The sequence below is a fragment of the Stegodyphus dumicola genome, chromosome 10 (assembly GCF_044657685.1).
Source record: "Stegodyphus dumicola isolate Sdum_Otavi_A_Nest chromosome 10, ASM4465768v1".
Lineage (NCBI taxonomy): Eukaryota > Metazoa > Arthropoda > Arachnida > Araneae > Eresidae > Stegodyphus > Stegodyphus dumicola.
Window position 1 is genome coordinate 121011017 of NC_140777.1, and position 23247 is coordinate 121034263.

The 23247-nt window shown below is 36.2% G+C and overlaps 1 protein-coding gene across 1 annotated transcript in view; it reads right to left on the bottom strand.

Moving 5' to 3' along the window:
- LOC118200502 (uncharacterized) overlaps positions 1–23247 on the bottom strand; it is a 203638-nt gene that overhangs the window by 60537 nt on the left and 119854 nt on the right. The window contains exon 7 of the mRNA XM_035372459.2: positions 18439–18623. Within this exon, the coding sequence (XP_035228350.2) occupies positions 18439–18623 (185 nt within the window). The remainder of the gene's footprint in view (positions 1–18438; positions 18624–23247) is intronic.

Consider the following 23247-nt stretch of genomic DNA (forward strand, 5'->3'; position numbering starts at 1 on the left):
TTTACAGATAAGCTCATGCATTTACTTATCTTCATTTTTTACAATATTTTTAGACTATATTTTTTATGAAAAGTTACTAACAAAGCTTTATAAAAACAATTTATTAATGACCTTTGTTAATTAACTATGTAAATGTAAAAAACCTATTAATTTCTATAAGTTGCATTAAATTCTATGCTAAAGTTTCCTTCTTGTTTTTTATATACTACCCCTTTATTATACTACCCCTTTGTGGAGTACGTTATCAGGAACTGTGTCACATCCATCTTGTACAAAGCCATTTAGTGATAAGAAAATCACGAAACTCTCATGCAGGCAGCTCGTTCGCCAGGCCTAATAACCAGTGTTACACGACTTTGCCGCTGGGCCATTCGAACAGTAAAAACGTCATCAGAATGCCCTCATGGTAAATGGTTTTCAAAGTTAAGAACTGCGATATTTTACGTTAGCTTTTATTTCACATTAGGTTTTCAATGACACTTAAGAATAAACTGAAAAAAAAAAAAAAAAAAAAAAAACAAGAAATAACTTTCACTATAAGAGTATCATATTAACAAAAGGGAAAGAAAATAATTTGCTAATTAATTAAGCAATTGTTTTATAGATAAGCTCATGCATTTACTTATCTTCATTTTTTACAATATTTTTAGACCATATTTTTTATGAAAAGTTACTAACAAAGCTTTATAAAAACAATTTATTAATGACCTTTGTTAATTAACTATGTAAATGTAAAAAACCTATTAATTTCTATAAGTTGCATTAAATTCTATGCTAAAGTTTCCTTCTTGTTTTTTCAGCAAATATTTATTACTTAATTAAATATGTGAACGTAAAAATTATCCTTTTTTCCGGCTTTCGCTCACAAATCTTTATGCAAATATCCATTTACAAATTTTAAAGCCTGGAAAATATTCGATGTTATTGTCATGCGATGATTTGTAGATGCTTTATTTTTTACCAGGATATTTTCTACCACAATGTATTTAAACTGCGAAGTTTTTGAACCGCTTTATTTTCAGTGACGATATTTTGTACCACGATGTTTTAAAACCGCGATTTTTTTCTCTTAGCTTCCTTTTCTCCCACAATGTTTTCCACCACGGCGTTTTCGCCTTCCGTTGTTTTCTCCGCGACGTTTTCGTTTGCGGCTGTAACCAACTGGAAGATTCGCGGATTCGAGAGGTCCAGGGTTCGACTTTCTCCGATTGCATTGCATTGCTCATTTTCCTCATCTCCTGCTTCAAAATAACCTAATGACTCTATAGGTGGTGCCCGAACTAAAAAAGGGTGATGGACGATAATTTTTCATCGCCATGAGTTAGCCACTGGGTCCCTTCCTACCCATTCGCTCAAGGGGAAGTAGATAAGGTTGCACCCCCTTCATTCATTTACGGTGTAATTGTCTGGAACATCAAAATAAACTGGCGTCTGATCCACATTCGCAATTAATGAAGATAAATTATGATTCGCTTTGCGTTTCGAGATAATGAAGCGATTGAAAGGATACCAGCTTGTCTTTATAGTCACACTTTATAGCCTTTTTTGATATATTGTCGTACCCCGGAGAAATGAAATGGATTTTCGTTCATCATTCTCCGCAACCAGCCTTCACTCACCTTGGATTGCGATGTAGGAATGTCTTCTCGTCGTCTACAAGAAAAGTCAATGAGAATCCAAATTTCCTGGGTGAAGGCGCACGCCGGAATCCAGGGAAATGAAGCAGCAGACGCTCTTGCCAAGGAGGCTGCCCAAAATGAGGAAACGGAGCAGATTCAGGTGCCCCTGCCCCGGTCATGCCTAAAGAGGCAAATAGAGGAGACCGCCATTGGAAACTGGTAGAATGAATGGGACCAAATCCCGCAAGGCCGCAGAGCATATGAGTTCCTGACCAAGGTAGAGGTGGACCGGCTCATCTCAGCGCCCTACCTCACGCGATATATAACAGGCCACGGCCCCTTTCCGACGTACTTTGCAGAAAGGGGTCTAGCAACAATCAATATGTGTGTCTGTGACAACTTGGGCTCACCAGACCATTATGTCACGGAGTGCCCCTTAACAGCAGAATGGCACATCAAATTCCCAACCACCAATGTTCTGCCTTTCAAACGCCTTCTCGTAAAACATCGAGGCACGCGGCAAAAGCTTAAAAGCATAATGGACAAGCTAGAAAAAATGGGCATAGACCTCTGCAGGCCGGAATAGGGCACATGCAATAAACATAATTGGCATAACGATTCTCAAAGCTTACTAAAGTAGCTAGGACAGCAATGGTATGTGTTTCCGTAGTATGGAAATGTAACTGATTTTAGTTATCCACGAGCCGACGTGTCGTTAAAGGCTATTAGCACAGTAATGGACAATGCACATATAATACTGTAGATGTAACGTGGCATATATTGAGCACACATCTGTTAAGCGTCTTACAACTGTGAAGTCTCTAGATGCTTGCAGGGTCAGGGTAATACCCGAGTAGCCCTGTCCTGCTGTCACCTGTCACCTGCCTCAGCAAAAGCTCTTATTTGGCACATTTCCGGTGTTAATGCGTACCCTTGAGCACGCATATCACGAACATACGCAACTACGTTTTTTTTCTAAGCTCGAAAACTTACATTTTGAACCACGAAACGCACGTCTTATTTTGTTTTTTGCCACCAGTTGATCACGCTGTTTGCTCCAATTGAGCGCACACTTTTCGTTAACCTTATGTACGCTTTCTGTTGCTCTTTTTCCATTTTCCTGCGCAAATTATACGACTTTAAGTTTAAAAGCCGCTGTATAGTTGCTGTATTTTTCCATTTCAAGCACGCTACTTCTTAACTACCGCGAGTCAAAAATGATATTATGAATGAAAAGAGAAAGTATGAAATATGCAAATGCTCCAAGGGAAAAGGAGGGGAAAGTAATTTCATTACAAAACAGTATTTCCTGGAAGCCAGTGTGGAGGAAACCTGTTTGGACTGCCTTCATTTATTATCGCGTCTGCCGGGTGGATTGCTGGCGCTGATGTTATGACTGAATGACAGCTGCTCCAGAATGCAAGGAAAGCCTTTGCTTTCCCTCCTGGCGGTTAACCAAAGACAAAACAAATGTATATTCTTACTTTAAAGCTGTTTATTGATTAATGTTCTGGAAAGAGAAAAAGACGGTGTTAAAAAAATAATTGTAAGTAAGAAATTTGTTAGTTTTAGGGGTGCGAACACTGTGCGGGTCACTTTTTTTTTACGTAAATTGTATCAAATATCTATATGGGTGGTACTCCACTTATGCAAGAGACATTGCAATTTACATATAGTTTCACTAAAATAATTTATATCTATAGAAAATTCATAACAACAATTTTTTCCTAAAATATCTATACAGTTAGTATGTCAGTACATTTCACAGTTTCAAATTATTTTTAGACTTCACCATTAAATTAAAAGTAATTTGTAATTAATGGTAATTTGTAAATTACAAAGTTCGCATTTATTACGAAACACCACAAAGATTCGTGTAAGCATTTGTAGGATAGAAGCACATGCTAACCATATACCATTGTTTTAAATGCGTATATTCTGCATTGTACTTGTAATTTTACAGAGCCGAGCGGATCATGGGACGAGGTATTATGTGTTTTTTGTTGCTTCTACAAAACCTGATTAACTCCCGGAAATTTTGCAGTGCAAAGTGAATTTTCCTATCGGTGTATGTATAAAGTTGAATTTTACAAAAGGATAAACATTTTGGGTACCTACTACCAATTTTATGGATTTTATGAGTGTTTAGGTAAATTTACCACGGTCAGCAGAATTGCTGAACCGGTATTCACCATTTAGCCAAACCCTTGATGCATTCGGAAAACACATCGTGCCGTGCTTAGTGTTAGTGTGTGAGATAAACTTTTTCAAGTCTGGAATTTATGAATATTTTAAATTTATTTACTGATTTTTAAAACAATACCCATTTTTGACGCTTCTGATTCTCTCAACATAAGACCAATTTCTAAAGAAAAAGGATGACTGCATTCGGCAAAATATGATCCGTCTTTTCTAAATTTGTTGAATTTTCTACGACAAACTCAGACATTATAAAGATTTGTCGCATTTATTTCAATCAAGCCTCAAGAAAGATTCAACGCAGCATCCAAAAACAAACGAAAGGAGTCTACTGCACTATTCTCTTCCCCAATCCGAGACAACAATCAACAAAGTACATTTTCTTAGCGCGTATTGCAGTTTTTCTAGAACAAAGAGCAGTGGACATCTTCCGTTTACTTATTTATTTATGTTTAAGTTATTTAATTATCTCTTCAATTAATTAAAATCTCGTATCGGGACTAAGATTAACAATCTCTCATCATATTAAGAGGATTCTGAAATTTTTTTGAGTGAATGTTGCAACTTAAATTATACAGTGCATGTATTTCCTCCGAGTAAATGTGATCTACAATAATTACCATTTCAATGTCTTTTAGCGATAGTGTCCTGTGCTTAGTTTTAAGAATGTGTTCTTTTTATGGATTATTATATACAGAAAGAAAACAGATGAGAAATAGATTCATAAGGTAGGATTCTGAATCCCATTTCATTGGGTTTTTCCATTAATTTTATGTGTCCCATAAAGGCGGAACACGCAGTATAGCAGTGGAATATAGAATATCTTTTATTAGAAATCTTTAGCCTATTTGTGAATTTTCTTTAATTTATCGTATATACATTCTTTAGTTCTCTTCAAGCATACCATAGTTATTACATTGTTAAAATGCTTTTTGCCAGTATTTGTCTAGTAAATGATTTGAATTAAGTTCTTAATGTATATTCAGTAGTGCCAATTTAACTGTTAATGATTCTGTTTGTCTAATGTTTAAGATGTTTATTTATTTATGCATTTATTTATTGATCTATGTATTTATTTATTTATTTATTCTTTTTATAATTATTTAAATACTTACTCTTTTACATTTAAAGGATGTGCAAAGTACTAAAAGATAAGTTGTCAGAATTAAACTTGTAATTAATCAGAGTTAACCAACTCATGTATATCATATGCAACTGTATTGTACCAACTCATATGCAACTGTATTGATTAATGAATAACTTATGAATTTTTAAGTAAACACTACATTAGTGACACTTGGCATCTACCGGAGACAACTGTAAGTAATTCACTAAGAGTGATAGGAATTAATTGTACTTCTGTTATGAACTTATGTGCATTAATAATCAAATACTGTACTAATATACTCAAGCACCTATTAAGGTAACTTGTTTGTTTACGCGCAGCACAGTTGGTTGTATAATCTTTGGTTGCTAATTGTTTTCGGTATTCTTCTAGCATTCACTATTTATTTTATTGCTGATCTGTCTTTTTGAATTCATGGTCCCTCCTGTATTACCGCACTAGCCATTAAAATAATATCTCATGATTTCATTGACTGGCATGGCAACTTGGTTGTCACATAGTTATTTCATTAAGGGACACCCAGTCTCTGACATTTATTTCTTTAATATCTATCGGCGCATCATGAATGACGCGGACATGTCAATTTACCGAGATGATCAGAACATAGAACACCTTTTGGCATCCAGCTGTATCCCCTACGAAAGAAAAATTAACGCTGTATCTCAGAGTGTTTATACATAGTGAATATGAAAAAAAGGGAATGATTTCTGCTACCGCAGGACGTTAAAGAGCCTATGATGAAAACCCTCGAGACATTTAAGAAATTAGCTCTATAAGGATTAGAATATAATATCTCTTCCACCGCAGTAGAAGCACAGATTTAGCAACCACCCTGCATTAACAGTCACTGGAAGAAAATCATCCGTTCAAGCTACGAGATCACCGCCAAAGCCGATACTTTTGGTTTTTCCCTAGAAAAAACGGTACGAGCAACAACTTAAGGCACGTTTGGCCAAAGAATCTCCTTTGCCAAATATCTGGGTGAAGGTTATACAGATGAACACATTTCAAAAAGCCAAACTGGCTGTTGTCTGCAATTCACAAGACGATATTACTAAGCTTAGATTCACGCTAGACAACGAAAAACCTGCAGAGTTCGCTAAAACGAGACAGCCCATACTCCGAAAGCCTAAAACTGTAATACATAGAATTCCAACTAACTACCAAAAACAAGAATTTGAAGCAGCATGAAGTTTCGAACACAGCCAGACAAACAGTTCTGTTAGATTGCTATACAGGCTCAAGTATAGAAACACTGTCAAATGGATTGCGGAATGTTCCTCCACAGCGTTCTAGGCCCTCATGTTGAATCTCAGACTGCACATCAGCTGGCAAGCCTTCTCCATCACCGAGCACTTTGACACAAAGAGATGCTTTAGATGTTATGAGCTGGGGCATGCACAGGACGCCTGTAGGAATAGGACATACTGCGGATGCTGCTCAGGGTGTCATACTACAAGAGACTGCGAGGCCACTCGTCCCAGCTGCATCAATTGTTCCGATTTCAACTAAAGGGTAGGCAGCAACGTGCTTACAAATCACCCCTGCTATGGAAATAACTGCCAGAGTTACAGAGGATACATTGAACGTACCAGAAGAAATGCACAGTAAGGCTCAAGGTGCATTCAATTCCAACACCATAGCAATTTCTTGCACAATAAGCCATTAATGAATTGTGTAAAATTAACTATGCACCAATCCGATGTCTACCAATAAACCTACAACGAGCAGAAGTGGCTTCCACTCAAGCAAACCAATATGTGTTATGTACTAATTGTTTATTAATTTTAAGTTAATAAACAATTAGTACATAACACATATTGGTTTAATAATAAATATTAAGTTTAAATGGTTTATTAAGTTATTTGCTTCTTAATGCATTTTAGTCAGTAACTGAAGTTATTAATTTGCTTCTTTTTAGTTTTGGTTGTAAGTTGTAAACTTTTGGTTAACTTTTAATTTAAGTTTGGAAGCTTTAAAAGTTTTTCTGTTTATTCTTAAAATGAAGTTGATTAACTTTAATTTGGTTTAGGAACTTAAAAACGTTTTAACTTTGGTTTTTTTGTACTGTCAGTTTTGACACTTAAGGTTATTTAAAGTTTAATTTAAAAAGTTTATTACAACTTTAGGTGAGTTAATTTAATTTTAATTAGTTAAACATTTACCCCTCTTTCTATTAAAGTTTTCATGAATACATATTTTCTGACTCTGGTGATAAGGTCTATTAATTGTTGAAGAAACACAATTTTGAAAATGATTATTCATCCTTATTTCATCCGAAGAAACATTTTTCTTATGTGTCTATTTGATTGAACTTAATTTGTCAGTAAAACTAATTTGTCAATAAAAACTTAATTTTAATATTAGTTTTTAATTTACAGGACCCAAATTGTTTAATTGTGATGAAAATTATTACCAGTTCTATAATTTTACGAACAAATTTGTCGGCTTGGAATTCGGGTTCTCAGAATTTCCTTATCTTGGGCAGACTGCACCGAGGAATTCCTTTGCCAAACTTTTCACCACTTGTTCAATTTGAATATTCTGCACCCCTTATCGCAGAGACCTCTATCTAGCATGGAATTGTTCTACGAGGGATTACGTCTGTGGGTTGAATTCGGAGCCGTTGGGCTCCCACATATGTTAAACTGAGACCTTGGAGCGAGGCTAACGTTTTTACGTGACCTTTCAGTGGAGGAGTATTTGACCTCTCGCCTTGGCTTGGATGAACAGCACCACAGTTCAAGCGATGTGAGCCATCTTCTGGAAGTCGGCGAAGAACCTTCCCCAGATGTTTCTCCTTTGTGCTCCTTTTCGGCTGCAGTAATTGGGCGATTTTTCCATCATCTCTCGTCGCCAAGTTTAAGGTCCACGCCAATGTAGAAAAGGGTATCGTTGCTTAGTTCGGGCAAAGCGAGAGCTTCGGAGCGGGAGATAGAGACCTACGTTAGAACCAGCAAGATGAGAAAAGTCTCGAGATAATATCCTCACTGCAAAGGGCAATGATATTGCTGTCTAGGGTGGAAAGTGGGAGCTTCAGAGGGCAGACGGAGACCTACAACCCTAAGTGAAGGATAGAGTGCTGAATCAAATTGCTGTCTTTTCCTAAAATAAGAATGACCAGTGGAAATGAGAAAACTGGGAACCTACCGGAAGGAAGCGGCAGAACAGAGGAGAGCCTGGCTTCCGGCACAGTTGTTTCCATTTAAATTTTACCACTCACCTTTCTTTGTTTTTTACAGATATCCTTCCTGTCTTAAATCGGTATGCCGCTGACTACATAAAATACTGAATAATGGTTGTAACAAGAATTCTGGTATTAAATTTTGTATTTGTATGAATTTGTGAAGTTTAAATAATTTTAAAGATATGTTTCATATGTTTTAGTTTCTCCAGAAATGTTGATGACCAGCCACCACCTATCTACTTAAAAATGTAACTCAGTATTTCAATCATGTCTCTAACAATAAACTTTAGATTTTATTCTTTTGCGTACTTGTTTTCTTTTATTTTAATTAATTTTAAATCACTGGATCTTAGCTCTAGAATGGGTTATAGCAGCTCTCTTTTTTTTACAATGCAAATATTTAAGTACTTGAAAATTTTGAATTGCTTATATTTGTGCATACTTCATTCTTGCATATTTGTTCTCGCATGTTTCACGATAGCCAATGCTCATGAACTGTTTACACCTTGATTTTTTACCCCTACAAATTCTCAAGTACCCAAGAATATTTAAAGTTTATGTTTTTATAATTAACTATGAAATATCTATTGAATGTTTTGCATTTTTCTTGAACATATGCAGTAGAGAATAATATTAATATCATTATGGCTCAGAAACCATATTGAGAAAAAGACTCTATCTTACGCTTTCTTCTATATTGGCATAACATTGGAGAGATTCTACACAAAGTACTTCCCCCACAGCGAGTGTCATTTTCTGCCACACAAATTGGACCTCGAAAGTGCTCTTCGCCAATAGGGATCACTGGGCCATTCTCCTGTAAATTTCGCCCCCAATAACCTCGTTCTCTCCTTAATTTATTCACATCTACAGAAGACATTACCTCTTGCATAGGCACACTAAGGCAGATGATATGCAAATCCAATTAAGCGTTACTGCAGAGAAATGGTCACCACGTCCACAGTGATCTGCATAGACACCCTACTGCAACACAATCAGGCTTCAATCGTAATCATAAGTGGAAACTTCATTGCCCACAACATATCCCCCCGGGGATTCACTCAGGAGAATTTCTAGAAAGTACTGGTTAGGATCTGTACCTAGGCAGTCTCAGCCACCGGGGTATATAAATTGACTTCACCGGACTAGAGCCCTAGTTCATTCTAAGGCTGTTTCGGGCTTGGCAGCTACCGTACTTGAACTGTCGTGTCCGTTCCTTTGTCTGTTACCTTTACCATAGACACCTGTGCGGAAATATTCATCATCAGGCGTTAAAAACTGCGAGAGAATAAAATAGCTGCACTAAAAAGTAAGCTTCATTTACTACTGGATCAAAATTAAATGAGCTTTATTATTGCACACACAATGATGCTTTGGTCACATACACAGATCACCTATAACAAGACATCCAAATTACTTGCTAGGAAATTCTCCCCACTAGCAGCACCAAACGTATTACGTAGCTTAATTGGTGGACGAAGGAGTTACGCACAATGCGACAACGCTGCTGGACACTTCGCTGGAAAATCCGTAGCAACTCACCAGAAGGAAAATAGGCAAGATTGTTGCAATTTTAACAGGGAAGAGCAATGTGTAAGAGGAGTATTCTGTTTGCTAAATATAGAAGCTGGTAGTAGTACAACCAACTCTGAAGTAACTCTGCACAACACAGCGACACACAAAATCTTCAACCCCTCTCAAATTTACTGTCTGCTCAGCTCCTGTTCCAGGGAAAGTGCTACTTCTTCTACCGTCAACACTATTTTAGGTGCTGTCTTTCCTACAGACGATGCTTACAGCGTCACAGATTCCCAATTTCGAACTCGACCGGACCCTGCAATTCCAGCAACATCCGACGACATGTTCCTCACTAAAGAAGTAAGGACTATCTTCCACTATCTTCCCAAGAAATGAGCTCCAGGACCGGACAGTCGTAACTACAATATTATCAAGCTAGCAATTCTTCCTCATCCAGATTGCTTTTGGCATGATTTAACAAACTTCTGGCATTTCATCACTTTCTAAAAGCTTTTACATTCGGATAAGTTATCTTTTTCGCTAAGAATAAAAAGAATCAACAGTCCTCTCCTCTTTACAGCCCATCTGTTTATTTTCTGCGCTTGGGAAGACTTGCGAGCAGCTGCTGGTCAATAGTGGAAAACACAGCAGAACTCCAGGCGGCAATTCAAAACAACAGACAGCAGAAACAGCACTCAACCGTCATCTCCCTTGATCAAAAGGAAGCCTTCAACTCCCTATATCAGCCTGTTATAAAGTAAGTACTAAGGGATATCCAGTGTCCAGGTAATCTATACAAGACCTTTTGCAACTATATTACAGGCAGAGAACTTCTCATTTCTATCATAAATGGCATCATACGAAAACCGCAAGTCAGAAGCTGCCCACAAGGTCATGTGCAGGCCCAGATCTCTGGAAGCTTACATTCAACGAAGTGATCAGTCACCTCTGGCCATCGTATACCAAACTAGCTGTATATACAGATGATGTCACCTTTGTCATTACTGGGAATATTCGAAACGAAATTGAGCAAAGTAGTATGGAAGTATGCAGCATCTTCGGTAATATGTGTCACAGTATTAAATTAACAATCTCCGAGACCAAATGCACAGTGCTGCTCATTCCTAAAGAGGGCAAGAATCCAATCAGGAGGTTATGTATTTCAAACATAAAATTTCGCAATGAAATCAAATTCTTGTGCGGGATAAAGGACTTACCTGGCTACCTCACATAATTATGTATCTATTGTATCAACACATATTAAGTTCTCAAATTACGCAAGTTCTCAAATAATTAATGTAAATAGGTTTAATATATTCAAGTATAATTCAAGTTTAATATATTCCCTCTAATCAAGTTCTCAAGTACATAACTAATGTATCCACGTGATTTTATCCTGTATCCAATATGTTAATGTATGTATTTGACGAATCATTATTTACTGTAGTTTTGTGAATATTTGATGTATTTAAAAATTATGGCAACCTGTGCCCAAGAGCATTACCACTGCATTTAACAACCAGTGCTTATATATTGATGTAGCTAACGCTTTCATGTATCAGCCAGGTCCCTGTTTGCTCATGCGACTTCATATAAAGTGTAGCGATTTTTGAACCGTCAGGTTTTTATTATTGGTAGCGTGAATAAAGGTAAGTGTTAAATTTCACAAATTGAATTTTAAGGTAAGTTCAACTGCTTATCATAACAAAGTAGTTTGCTTAGCAAAGTATTTCGTTTACAATCGGAAACGATAATCACTTGAGTTCAAACAGAGGTAGCGGAGAAAAAGTCCGGCTACGCTTCTTTGAGGGTTTCTTTTTCCGCTCTTGACAGAGCTTAGTAGCGACTCGGGACGAGCCGTAAAATACACAAGAGAGAAAGGAGCTCTCTAAAGCTTACTAGCGACTCGGGAAGAGCCGTAAAATACAAGAGAAAGGCTCTCTCTTCTCTACGCAACGACTGCGTATACTTCAGACTAAAATCTCTCTAATTATTTTCACTCACTGTTTTTACGTCCAGGTTTTCTGGGCGTGTCTTGTGCGTCTGATGCAGTGATTCGCTAAACGTCTTTTTCGGAGCATCTCTCCATTGGTCAACAGGCGCTGATTTGTTCTCAGATACTGTCTTGACAGCCTGAGAAACTGAAATTTTCCGTGGGAAAATTCAGAACGTCTTTTTGGGAGGTCTATCTAAATTATTTCGAGAAACAGGCAGTTGGCGACAGTCTATCGCATACACACAATGGACACTCCACAACCCGTGAGAACTTGTATGAAAGTTTTCTCCTTTCGTAAAAACAATATGCTTTCCACACTTTGTTGGGGGTCACGTTCGACCTCAAGAATTCGTAAGTGTCATCAGGGTTGTCATCTGGCGCCCATTTGAAGTCTCCTTTTCCCAGACTTCATGGGAGTCCGTGGGAAAATAGCTGACGACGTTACAGCTATAGATTCTTTCCCCCTTCGGAAGAACTTTTCTCGAGTTGAAACGAAGAGGAAAGTTCTCCTCATCATATCACTAATTTAAAAAATGACACGAAATAAACTGTTCTCTCGATAACACTTTCAAACACACCTTTACAGGAACACAGCTACATTGATTAATAACAGTACTAGTAATGTCACTATTGAAAAGTTCACATATAAGTCAATAAGGCATTAACTTTAGAGGCGAGAATTAATGGAATATTTAAAATCAGAATCACACACATATATATATATACACATACACATCACAAATATTCTTAACAAAGGGACAAAATAACTGATGATATATTCTTATATTACACTTTTACTGTATACAAAATACTTATTCAGATAAGAAACTGGCATGATCACCTCTTTACTCTCTATGTTTCGCCCGATTCGAAACGACTCAGCCCATCAGCATTTTTATTCAATTTGCCTGGGCGGTAAACTACCTCAAAGTTGCAAGGCTGTAACTGTACTATAAAGCTAAGGAACACAATAAATCCTAAGTAATTCTAAAAGGATCAACACTCAATATACAAATACAAAGTACTACAATAAACAAAACAAACAAAAAATTATTGTACTCAAAACAAGTTGTCGGCTCTTATTGGTATCTAATTCAGATAAAATCTCAATTTATTTGGTGCGTTTTCGCACCTATGAGCTTTCATTATGTCTGTGGGTTTCCCACTTACGGCTAAATATTTTGTGTTTCTATCTTGAAAACTACTTTGCCAGTGATCTGTTCGATTTCGATGTTCAGTTTCAGATTTCCGAACAGCACATCGTGAATGGAAACGCTCCGGGGGTCTTCCTGCACTTCTTTCTTTCCGAGTTCTTTCTTCCGGGATTCCAGACAAAAATTCGTCCTGACGGACCAGCGTTTTTTTCTTAGAAATGTTTCGCTTTCTTCGTAAATCTAAAGAAGTCCATGCACTTCGTGGGTTAATGACCGCTTTTGTTATCTTGATTTGTCCATTTCTTGACCTGTTCTCCGAAAGGTGAGGACACTTTACCCTTTCTTTGCCTCTTGCGTTAGCTGACTGGACGGGGAAAATTTCACCCTCCTCCTCGTCATTCATTTGCCCGCGGGGCGCTCAACTTCGTTGTTCTCTGGACCTTGGCTAGGGGAATTTTCTTTCCAGCTGCAAGCTTTCGTTTGACTGCGAGTCATAACAGCATTGATTTTATGGGGCTGCATTTTATTCTGTTCTATCAATCGGGCTGTTCGATTTCCCAGCAGATAATATTCTTGATTCAGGTCGGAGCTAATCACTGCGGCTTTAGTAATGACTTTCCCAAAGTCCTCTCCCTCTAATTCAATTCGAGCCAAGGGTAAACACCAGGGATGTAAATCTAGCGGCTGCTTAACCCACACTGTCTCTCCTAGAAGCATCTGATGTGTTACTTGGTCCAATTCGATCAGATCGATAGTGGAGCCAGTATCTCGGAGTACAGGCATTTCTCGATTATTTACTCTCGCTATACTCATATAGGGAGCTAACCATGTATCTGGAGATCCTGAAATGCCTAGTTTGTTTACAGCTTCAGCGGCCTCTTGTCTTTTTAACCGAGGACACTGAGGTCGGAGATGGCTATCTGAATTACATTCATAACATCTAGGTATTCTCCGTTGTTCGAAAACACTTGACTTCCATTTCTCCGCAGTTTTTTCTTTCGAAACATTATCATGGCGACGTACTCGATCTGAAAATTCTCCTTTTTTCCTTTCGTTAATATTTGAATCCTATTCGGTATTTTTAGTAAAACCTGTTGGTTTTTTTACGGACTTTCGTACTGCTTCATATTCATCTAATTTCTTCACTAGTTCGGCAGAAGATATTATACTCGGCCACTCATCCACGAAGTGTTCGCGAATTTCGCTGTTTACTCGACGTTTAATTTGATCCGTCAACATTAAGTCTTTTAGCGCATCGAAATCTCGTACGTCTACTCCGTTTAACCATTCATCTAGATAGTTTTTTAACTCAAAAGCAAAGTCTTTATATAAACTACCCGCACGACGCTGGTGTTGAACAAATTTGACGCGGAACGCCTCTGGGTTCAACTTAAACCGCTGCAAAAGAATTTTCTTTACGTAGGAGTAATTATCTAGCTCCTGTTCCGGCTCTCGTAGAATAATAGAAACAATGTCTATTGGCAATAGAGCCATCAAATGTGACACCCAGTCTCCTTCCTCTACCTTCGCTTTGCGAGCCTGACGCTCAAACATCGCTAAGTAAAGCGAAATATCCGACGATTCGGGATTATATCTCTGCATTAAATTTTGCAAATCTCTCATAGATCTCGGAATATTATTTTGAGAATTTTCTCTGCCATTATTGGTGTTTGTCAACCTTAGACGTTCTAATTCAAATTCTTTCTCCTTTTCCCTTTCAAGTTTACGCTCTTCGGCTTCTTCGCGTCTATGTTGTTCGATTCGCGCTTCGATAATCGACTCTAGTGTTGCCTCGACGAATGTTTCGTCATACTGAGGGCTCTGTACAATGAGGTTTTTAAGATCTTGTATTTTTGCATTTGGGGGAACTTCTAGACCTAATTCTACAGACAGATTTATGAGGTCTTGCTTTCTACCCTTGCCAAGATATGACATTTTGCCAGTGACAAAATTTTAAAATGATACAATAAAATAAAACTAAAGGTACCAGTTTGTCTACTCTGAAAGTTTCACACTAACCAGAAATACTACAGTAAAACAACATAGCAATGCAATTTATGGTATGTATGACATAAAATACGTACCATTAGCAACATAGGAAAAAAAATTAAAGTAAATTAAGCATTTCTTAAATAATCTGTTGCAGCTTAACACATAACCATACTTAATGCAGTATATAAAAAATTGCTAAATACTTATTGGCAAAAGAATATTAGTCACAAAGAGCAATACTTATTGACTCAATTTACAACTGATGTGTGCTTTCTAAAGGTTGAAAATACTATTATAAAATTCTCTACTCATCAAAAACAAAACATTTATGAGTAACCATTTAAACATATAATTTCAATACACAAAAGACAAACTCCATTAAAATGCCTCTTTAAAAAGATAATGTCATATCAACTTACCCATTGCAGACAAAAAAAATAACAGCTCTTCTTTCCTTTCTTTTCTATTTGCACACGCGATTCAATGACCGAAGAAGGAAACCAATTGAACAATAGTCGACTGGGCGATTCTTCTTTCACTAAACACCAAAAGCACTTTCACTGCACAGAGGGTGGTAAACACCAAACGCGAATTCACAACACTTCACTCTTGTCTGGACTTCTTGTGTCTTGTCTTTACACCCGAGGGAGAATTTTACTTCACACTCTTTCCCAGGCACTTCCGGAACTAGTCCTTGTAGTAGTTGATTCTTCACGAACGCTTCTCATCGATGATCCCTTTTCAGCTGCTGGTTAAACTCTCCAAACTTTACTGCGAAAGAATTCTTTTCCACTGCTAGAATCGGCTGATTCTGAATGAAGATAAGAACCGGGACGGTTCTCCAAAACGATCACGTCTTTGTTTGTCTATTGGGTTTTTACGATCCCACTGCTGCCACCAATTAACACATAGCACATTCTAGCTGTAGCGATTTTTGAACCGTCAGGTTTTTATTATTGGTAGCGTGAATAAAGGTAAGTGTTAAATTTCACAAATTGAATTTTAAGGTAAGTTCAACTGCTTATCATAACAAAGTAGTTTGCTTAGCAAAGTATTTCGTTTACAATCGGAAACGATAATCACTTGAGTTCAAACAGAGGTAGCGGAGAAAAAGTCCGGCTACGCTTCTTTGAGGGTTTCTTTTTCCGCTCTTGACAGAGCTTAGTAGCGACTCGGGACGAGCCGTAAAATACACAAGAGAGAAAGGGGCTCTCTAAAGCTTAGTAGCGACTCGGGAAGAGCCGTAAAATACAAGAGAAAGGCTCTCTCTTCTCTACGCAACGACTGCGTATACTTCAGACTAAAATCTCTCTAATTATTTTCACTCACTGTTTTTACGTCCAGGTTTTCTGGGCGTGTCTTGTGCGTCTGATGCAGTGATTCGCTAAACGTCTTTTTCGGAGCATCTCTCCATTGGTCAACAGGCGCTGATTTGTTCTCAGATACTGTCTTGACAGCCTGAGAAACTGAAATTTTCCGTGGGAAAATTCAGGACGTCTTTTTGGGAGGTCTATCTAAATTATTTCGAGAAACAGGCAGTTGGCGACAGTCTGTCGCATACACACAATGGACACTCCACAACCCGTGAGAACTTGTATGAAAGTTTTCTCCTTTCGTAAAAACAATATGCTTTGCACACTTTGTTGGGGGTCGCGTTCGACCTCAAGAATTCGTAAGTGTCATCAGGGTTGTCATCTGGCGCCCATTTGAAGTCTCCTTTTCCCAGACTTCATGGGAGTCCGTGGGAAAATAGCTGACGACGTTGCAAAAGCAAATAGAATTACCGAGGGTAGGCCTCTTGGGACTTGAGTGAGCTGCTGGTTCTAGATAGTGGAAGACGTGAGACATATACATGTTTTCCTTTGTTAGACACCAGGTGTTCCCGTTCTGTGTCACATATCCCCTGCATTATAATTTTCGAATTCTAAGATCAACGAAAGCTCAGAATACGCTGCCTAAATAACATTGCGAGGCGGAGTTTAGTGACGTCATAAATAGATGGATAGTATTATGTTTATAATATCACAAACTATTCTCCCGCTACATGCATTTAGTATTTTTCTACTGAAAATAACAATAATCAGTTTTTTATTATTGTAAATTAACATTAAATTATTTATTTTAATTTTATATTTTTAACAGTTAAGCGTTGGTTTTACTGAAAATAAATATAATAAATTTTTATTTTAAATTAACATGATAGAATAACGTAGGTCTACCATTTATTAAAACGCTAAACAACATCCCAGTCTCGCATACTGGCATTTCAGACAGTCTGAATATTTTCAAAGATTTTTAGATTTGGCCATAAAATACAAATAGTAACAGTCTTATTAGCTTTTCCCTAGTTTATTAAATTTTTCTCCAACGCATAAATGAAAATATACATCTTTTGTCCTTTTCTACACTTCTTTATTTTTAACCAAACTTCTTTATTTTTAACCAAAACTTGACATTTTATGGCGTATGGATTCTAATAAAATTAATTAGTAGAAATTATGGAGGAGAAAGAAATTGCTAAATATTACCTTCTTCACCGATTCTGGATACTCAACGGTCAATTTTCTCATCAATTTACAGCTGTGAGAAAAAGCTGTTAATATATAAGCGTATTCTCAAGCAAAACGATTATTCTTAGAGCAAAAATTTGCAATCGCATTTTTAACCAGCAAAAATAGTTGATTAAATCTTATCTTCAAATCTTTAATTAAGGTTGTATATTTATTTAAAATAACCAATTTAATTTAATTTTACGTTCTTTCTTATAAGCCTTCATTCCCCTAATTGTTAATGCCAGAATATTTAAATTTGGTAGCGCGCGAAGTAATGCAAATTCTACCTTGAGGAGGAAAGGTTTAAATACTGAATTCTAGAGGGAAAGTGAGGGAAGTTTGGGCAATAACTGTCGCCTCTTGTAGCGGTGAGCTTCTAATTCTGGAGTTATTGCTGGTTTACGGGGCATAACAACTATCACTTTGTTGCCACTAGATTTCGCCACCGATTTAATTAACAGAAGTTTTCTGAGCCCTGGTAGAGAATTTCTACTACTTATTAATATCTTCGAATTTTTAGTTTAGTTATTAGTTATTGTGATATTGTGTTATAAATTAGTTTTTGTGATTTTAGTTATCGCCGAGTGGGGCATACTGTGTTAGCGTTAAGTCGACCCATTGTGAATTTTAGAGTTTAATAAAGGTTTTTTTTTTTAACCCTTCTTCTGTATAGTTCCCATACGCACTTACCACATGCACAGTTGTCATTTAGAAGATACACAAGTGGCTCTTAAAAAATTTATATCAAATTGCAAATTAAACAGCTTCATTTATATATTTTCTGGTGTCTTATTCATAACTGGTTTTAATGGAAATGAAAGCAATGCAAACTCGGACTTCAAAAAACTAAAATATTGAGATCTTTACAATACAATAATGAAAATAGCTTTGCCGGCAGCATGAAATTTCATCAGTAACAGCCAGTTTGAAACCATTATAAATAAAATAGGTAATAAAGAGGGCTTAAGAAAAGTAAAGTTTTGAATAGTGACAGACTGCATGTTTCTGCGTACGGATTTGCATAGGATAGTTTCTGTATACATATGACATTTAACTGGACATGATATTTATATTATTAAAAAAAACTATACTCACCAACTGCAACTTTATTATATAGTCCCTATCATGCCTTAAACGAATCTTCGGGATAATCGGCTCAAAGGGAGAACCAAGACCTAAAATTCCACCCGGTTGAATAGATGGATACACATTATTCATTGCATCGAAGTTTAATACCAAATTCTTGTAGCTCCAGTTCAGCACAAATTGATGCTTGGCATCTAAATTTAATCAAATTTTATGATGAGTTAAAAAATAGAGCTTTCATATATACTAAAAAATAATTCCTTTCTGAAATATTTAGATTTTTTTTTCAATTATGTTGTGCAAATCAAATGTGTACATAATCATTTTTATAACACGTTTTATAAAAGGAGATTCTTTCTAATTTCCAGATATTCAAAACTGTGACGTTGATCTTTGTGACCAGTATTTCTGTTCCCTGAAAGCTTTACATAATATCTTACAAATACATAATTAGGCGAAAATTAATTAAATGATCAGCTTATATTTTTTGCTTACTGATTTTCATAATTTAAATTCTAAAGTCAATGGTCATGTACACTGCTCAAAAAAAAAAAAAAAAAAAAAAAAAGGGACAGTCCTATATCTCCCGATCTACTGGGCCGATTGACAAAATTCAAATTGCGTTCTTCATGTCTCGAAAGCGCGACTTAGGTAATATATTAGATTTATATATAGCACTATTCTAACATAGGCATTTTGACACAAAATCGGACTTTTTCTGAAATAACATACCAATATTTTTACATATTTCGATTCTACGACTCAAATTACGCCTAAATATGAAATTTTGTAAAATTTGGAGCGAAATTTACGGAGAAATTCACAAATTTATGTTGGCACTTTTTTGTCAGTTTGCGCCAAGAATAGTTCACTTGGCGAACTTCTTAATATATGGCAACCTAGTTTCCTTTCCCGTGAGAGGAAAAAAAAGTCACCATCGTTCCTTTTTTCCAAATAATATTCTTTATATTATATTTTTAATTATAACTTATTATTTTAAGTAATTTTTTCTTTTTCGAATTTCATTTTAATTGTTTTAGTTGCATGATTTTTTTCAAATAACTGTTTTAAAAATTTCTACTTACCTATTCGAACTGCGTAAATAAAGGTGCAGCGTTTATTTTTTTTTTAAATAGTTTTCTTTACATATATTTTTTGTCATAGTTATTACTTTAGGTAATTTTTAAATTCTTAACTTTTATTTAATTGTTTGTGTTGCATTGTCCCTTCAGATAATTGTTTTAAAATTTTCTATTTATTCCTTCGAATTGAGCATTTTAAATATATTTATTAATATAAATTTTCCAGAATTTGATTTTATTTATTTGAATTGCGTTTCTTTCGGAGGAATTCTTTGTAACCCAGACTACGATGCGTTTTAAAACTGCATATATTAAAAGAGAAAATACAGTAAAGCACAGTTAACACGCCTTTCAATGTTCCGTTCAGAAAAGATATATATAAATAAGAGAGAAATTTAACTTAGGATTGCGACATTTTAACTTAGGATGACTTGCACATTGCTTTAAACAGTTTTATCATTGTGCCCATTGCTTTACACAATTTTATCCTACATGTGGCTTCTTAAATGTTATTCATATTTTAGTCAAATATTTTATTTTTGAAATCGTAAGAATCAAATATCATAATATTAAAAAGTTTTAAATTAAAAAAAAATACAAATACTAAATTTTACCGTAAAATTTATTATTTCTTCTTTTTTTCTTCAGGCATTCTACTTTATTCTTGCTCTTTTTCTTTAGGCATTCCGCAAATATATTAAAAAGCATTCAAATTTTCGAAATATCTTGATATTTCTGACAATCATTTTAAATAAAGTTATCGCCTTCCATTTCATAAAGGCCCACAAACGGCCGAGAGGTAAATTCGCTGAACACTGATAGTTCACTCCGGGGTTCGAATCCCGGTAAACGGGCTGGTTGCATGGGCGTTTTCGTGGATTTTCTCATGTGTACCGTGTATGCCCAGCTGATTTCCCTTAGAAAGTTCTTCACAAAGGCATCCTTCCTTTTAGGCAGATAGCCCTGCTTTGACGTAACTTAATAATTCAATTCAATCCATTTCATCAATATTTGGTCAGAACCTTTATCAGTCTTTAGAGGCTAAACATTTTGAAGGTATGAGATGAAAAGAAAGACTGGCTTCATCAAGAGGTTTTGGTTTATTTAATTATGACAAAGCACACTAGGGCTATCTGCCTAAGGGGAGGGATGCCTTTGTGGAGGACTTTCTAAGGTAAACTGGCTCGCATACACGTTACACATGGGGAAAACCACGAAAATGCCCATGCAGCCAGCCCGTTCGCGGGATTCGGACCTCGGACAGAACTACCAGCGTTCAGCGACTTTATCGCTCGGCCGCTGTTTCATCAGGAGAAAAAAAAAATATCTTTAGGTGACATCCACATACATCACTGGATAAACTTCTGAATCTTCAAATAATTCGAATGAGAAAATCATGGGATTCTCAATTTATGATACGATATGATGTACTATAACGTAATTTAAATTTATACAACCATATAGTCGCTCTTCACTTTAATCTGCAATGATATCGTTTTTGTCTTTTCTGTTAACCACAAGCTCAATTGATGGTATTTGCTGGTGTACACGTCCAAGTGTTTTTTCTTTGAACACCTAAATTCTTTGAAGTATCCTGAAAGTATATTCAAAAGCGTCCAACTTTTTGAAACACCTTGGTATGTCTGACAGCCAAATTTCCCTGCAAATTTTTGCTTACTTTTCTCCCTAATTTTCTTCTTTCCTTCTACAGTTATTTTCAGTGCACACACAAGAAAATTAAGATTTTTCGATTGCTAGACTTCCATAAATTTTGCATTCTTGTCAATTTCTTAAAATATCAATTACATGAATTGCGTTTCAGCTGAAGACAGCTTTTCATTTTCTAGTCATTTTAACTATAAATAAAGTTTAATGAAGTCCAAAGGATAAATATTTTAATTAAAAGATTTTTGCTAAATGACAAAGAAATAAAATAGTCCAGCAGGGTTTATTCTCTACCACCGAGTGACCCGATTCTTATATCGGCTGAAACAATCTAAATCATATTAAAGATCATGTTTTTTTATACAATCTATAACGCGAGAGAAAAATTAGCTTCTTAAAACATTCTTTCTAAGACGATTAATATAAAGGATTATATTTATATATATATTTTTAAAGCTGGGACTTGAACCAAACTGTCAAACTTTTAAAGTTTAATTTACATGGTGGTTATAATTAAAGTTCCACTTTGAAATGGTCATAAAAGGAAAACTACCGGACCAAATGCTATCAACTTGGGAATTGTGTAAAGGAGGTTATGGGAATTTATTTTCCGCGGAAAAAAAAAAAAAGAGTTCAAAAACTCACCACCAGGGGAAAAATTGCGGTGTATACAAGATTGTTAAATGAAATAAGACACGAAAACATCTGTTGAAAATGTGTTTAATATTTTCCGAAACGTGTTACAAAGCGTGTTCAATGTAGCGTCCAGCAATTTCCGAAAGTAAGTTAAATCCTGTTACTGCATTCTCAACAGCAGCTCTTAGCATATCAGGAGGAATGGTACGAACATGTCAGTGTATCAGATTTTTCATTTCTGCCAAATTGTTTAGATTATCACCATAAACAGTGCTTTTGAGAAAACCCATAGCTAAAAGTCACAGAGGTTGAAGTCTGGTGGGAAGAGGGGAAATGTTGGCTTATAAGACGTTCATTCGTGAAATGTTGCCTAAGTAACTGTGCGACACACGTGAGGTGGGGCCCAGCCCTGCATAAAAATCGTAGTATCTAAAATGCCACGTTACTGCAGTTCATGTACCACGAAACATTTTAACATTGACTCTAAGTGAGCTGCAATCACAGTGGTCCAGCTGTCGACTGCTTTTCAGAGAAAAATGGTTCAGTTATAAAACTAGCTGTCATTCAACACTAAACGGTGTGGAATGACTGCTATGCAATCGAATGCAGTAGGAGAATGCAATGGAACTAGATAGATAACATGAGGGATTTCTTTGGCCCAAATCGATTAAAAGCGTTTTGAATCAGCATCTTCATGTTTTAGGGCCGAATTCAGGCTTCAAAAATTACAAATTAGCGATCTGTGAGAAAACGATTTCCAGATTGTACGCACTTGTGCGAGTGATTTGCGATCTCACATTTTCTAATCGCTAATTCGTGGTTTCCACGGACGAATTTCTCACTTCGTCCGTGGACGGATGGCGCACACGGATGGCGCACGGATGGCGCACTCGACGTTTATCGAATTTAACGCCTTTAAATGGTAATTTGCTTACTTCAAAATTTCTTAAGGGTTATACAACATATTAAACCCGTGTAACAAAAGGTTAAGTTAGATTCCGACCCATATTTCGTTTAAAAATATTGCATACAGCGCCATTTCGCCCCTGGTGGTGAGGTATGGAACTTCCTTTTTTTCGCTGAAAATAAATTCCTATGACCTCTTTTACACGATTACCAGGTTTGATAACATTTGATCCAGTAGTTTTCGTTTTATGACCGTTTCAATGTGGAACTTTAATTATAACCACTCCGTATATTATTAAATTTTCATTTGAAGCTATGCGTTATATGTATACCAAACGTAAATTTTTCGCTTTTATGGAAAAATAAAGAATCGAAGCAAATATACTTAGGATAATGGACCAAAACTGAAAAAATTTCCCCTCCCTTCGAAAATAAAATATTGAAATTCGACCTTGAATTTATTGGGTTATCGAAATATTTAATTTGACTTATCTTCTAAGTCCTAGTTCCGACAACAATTCCGTCAAAA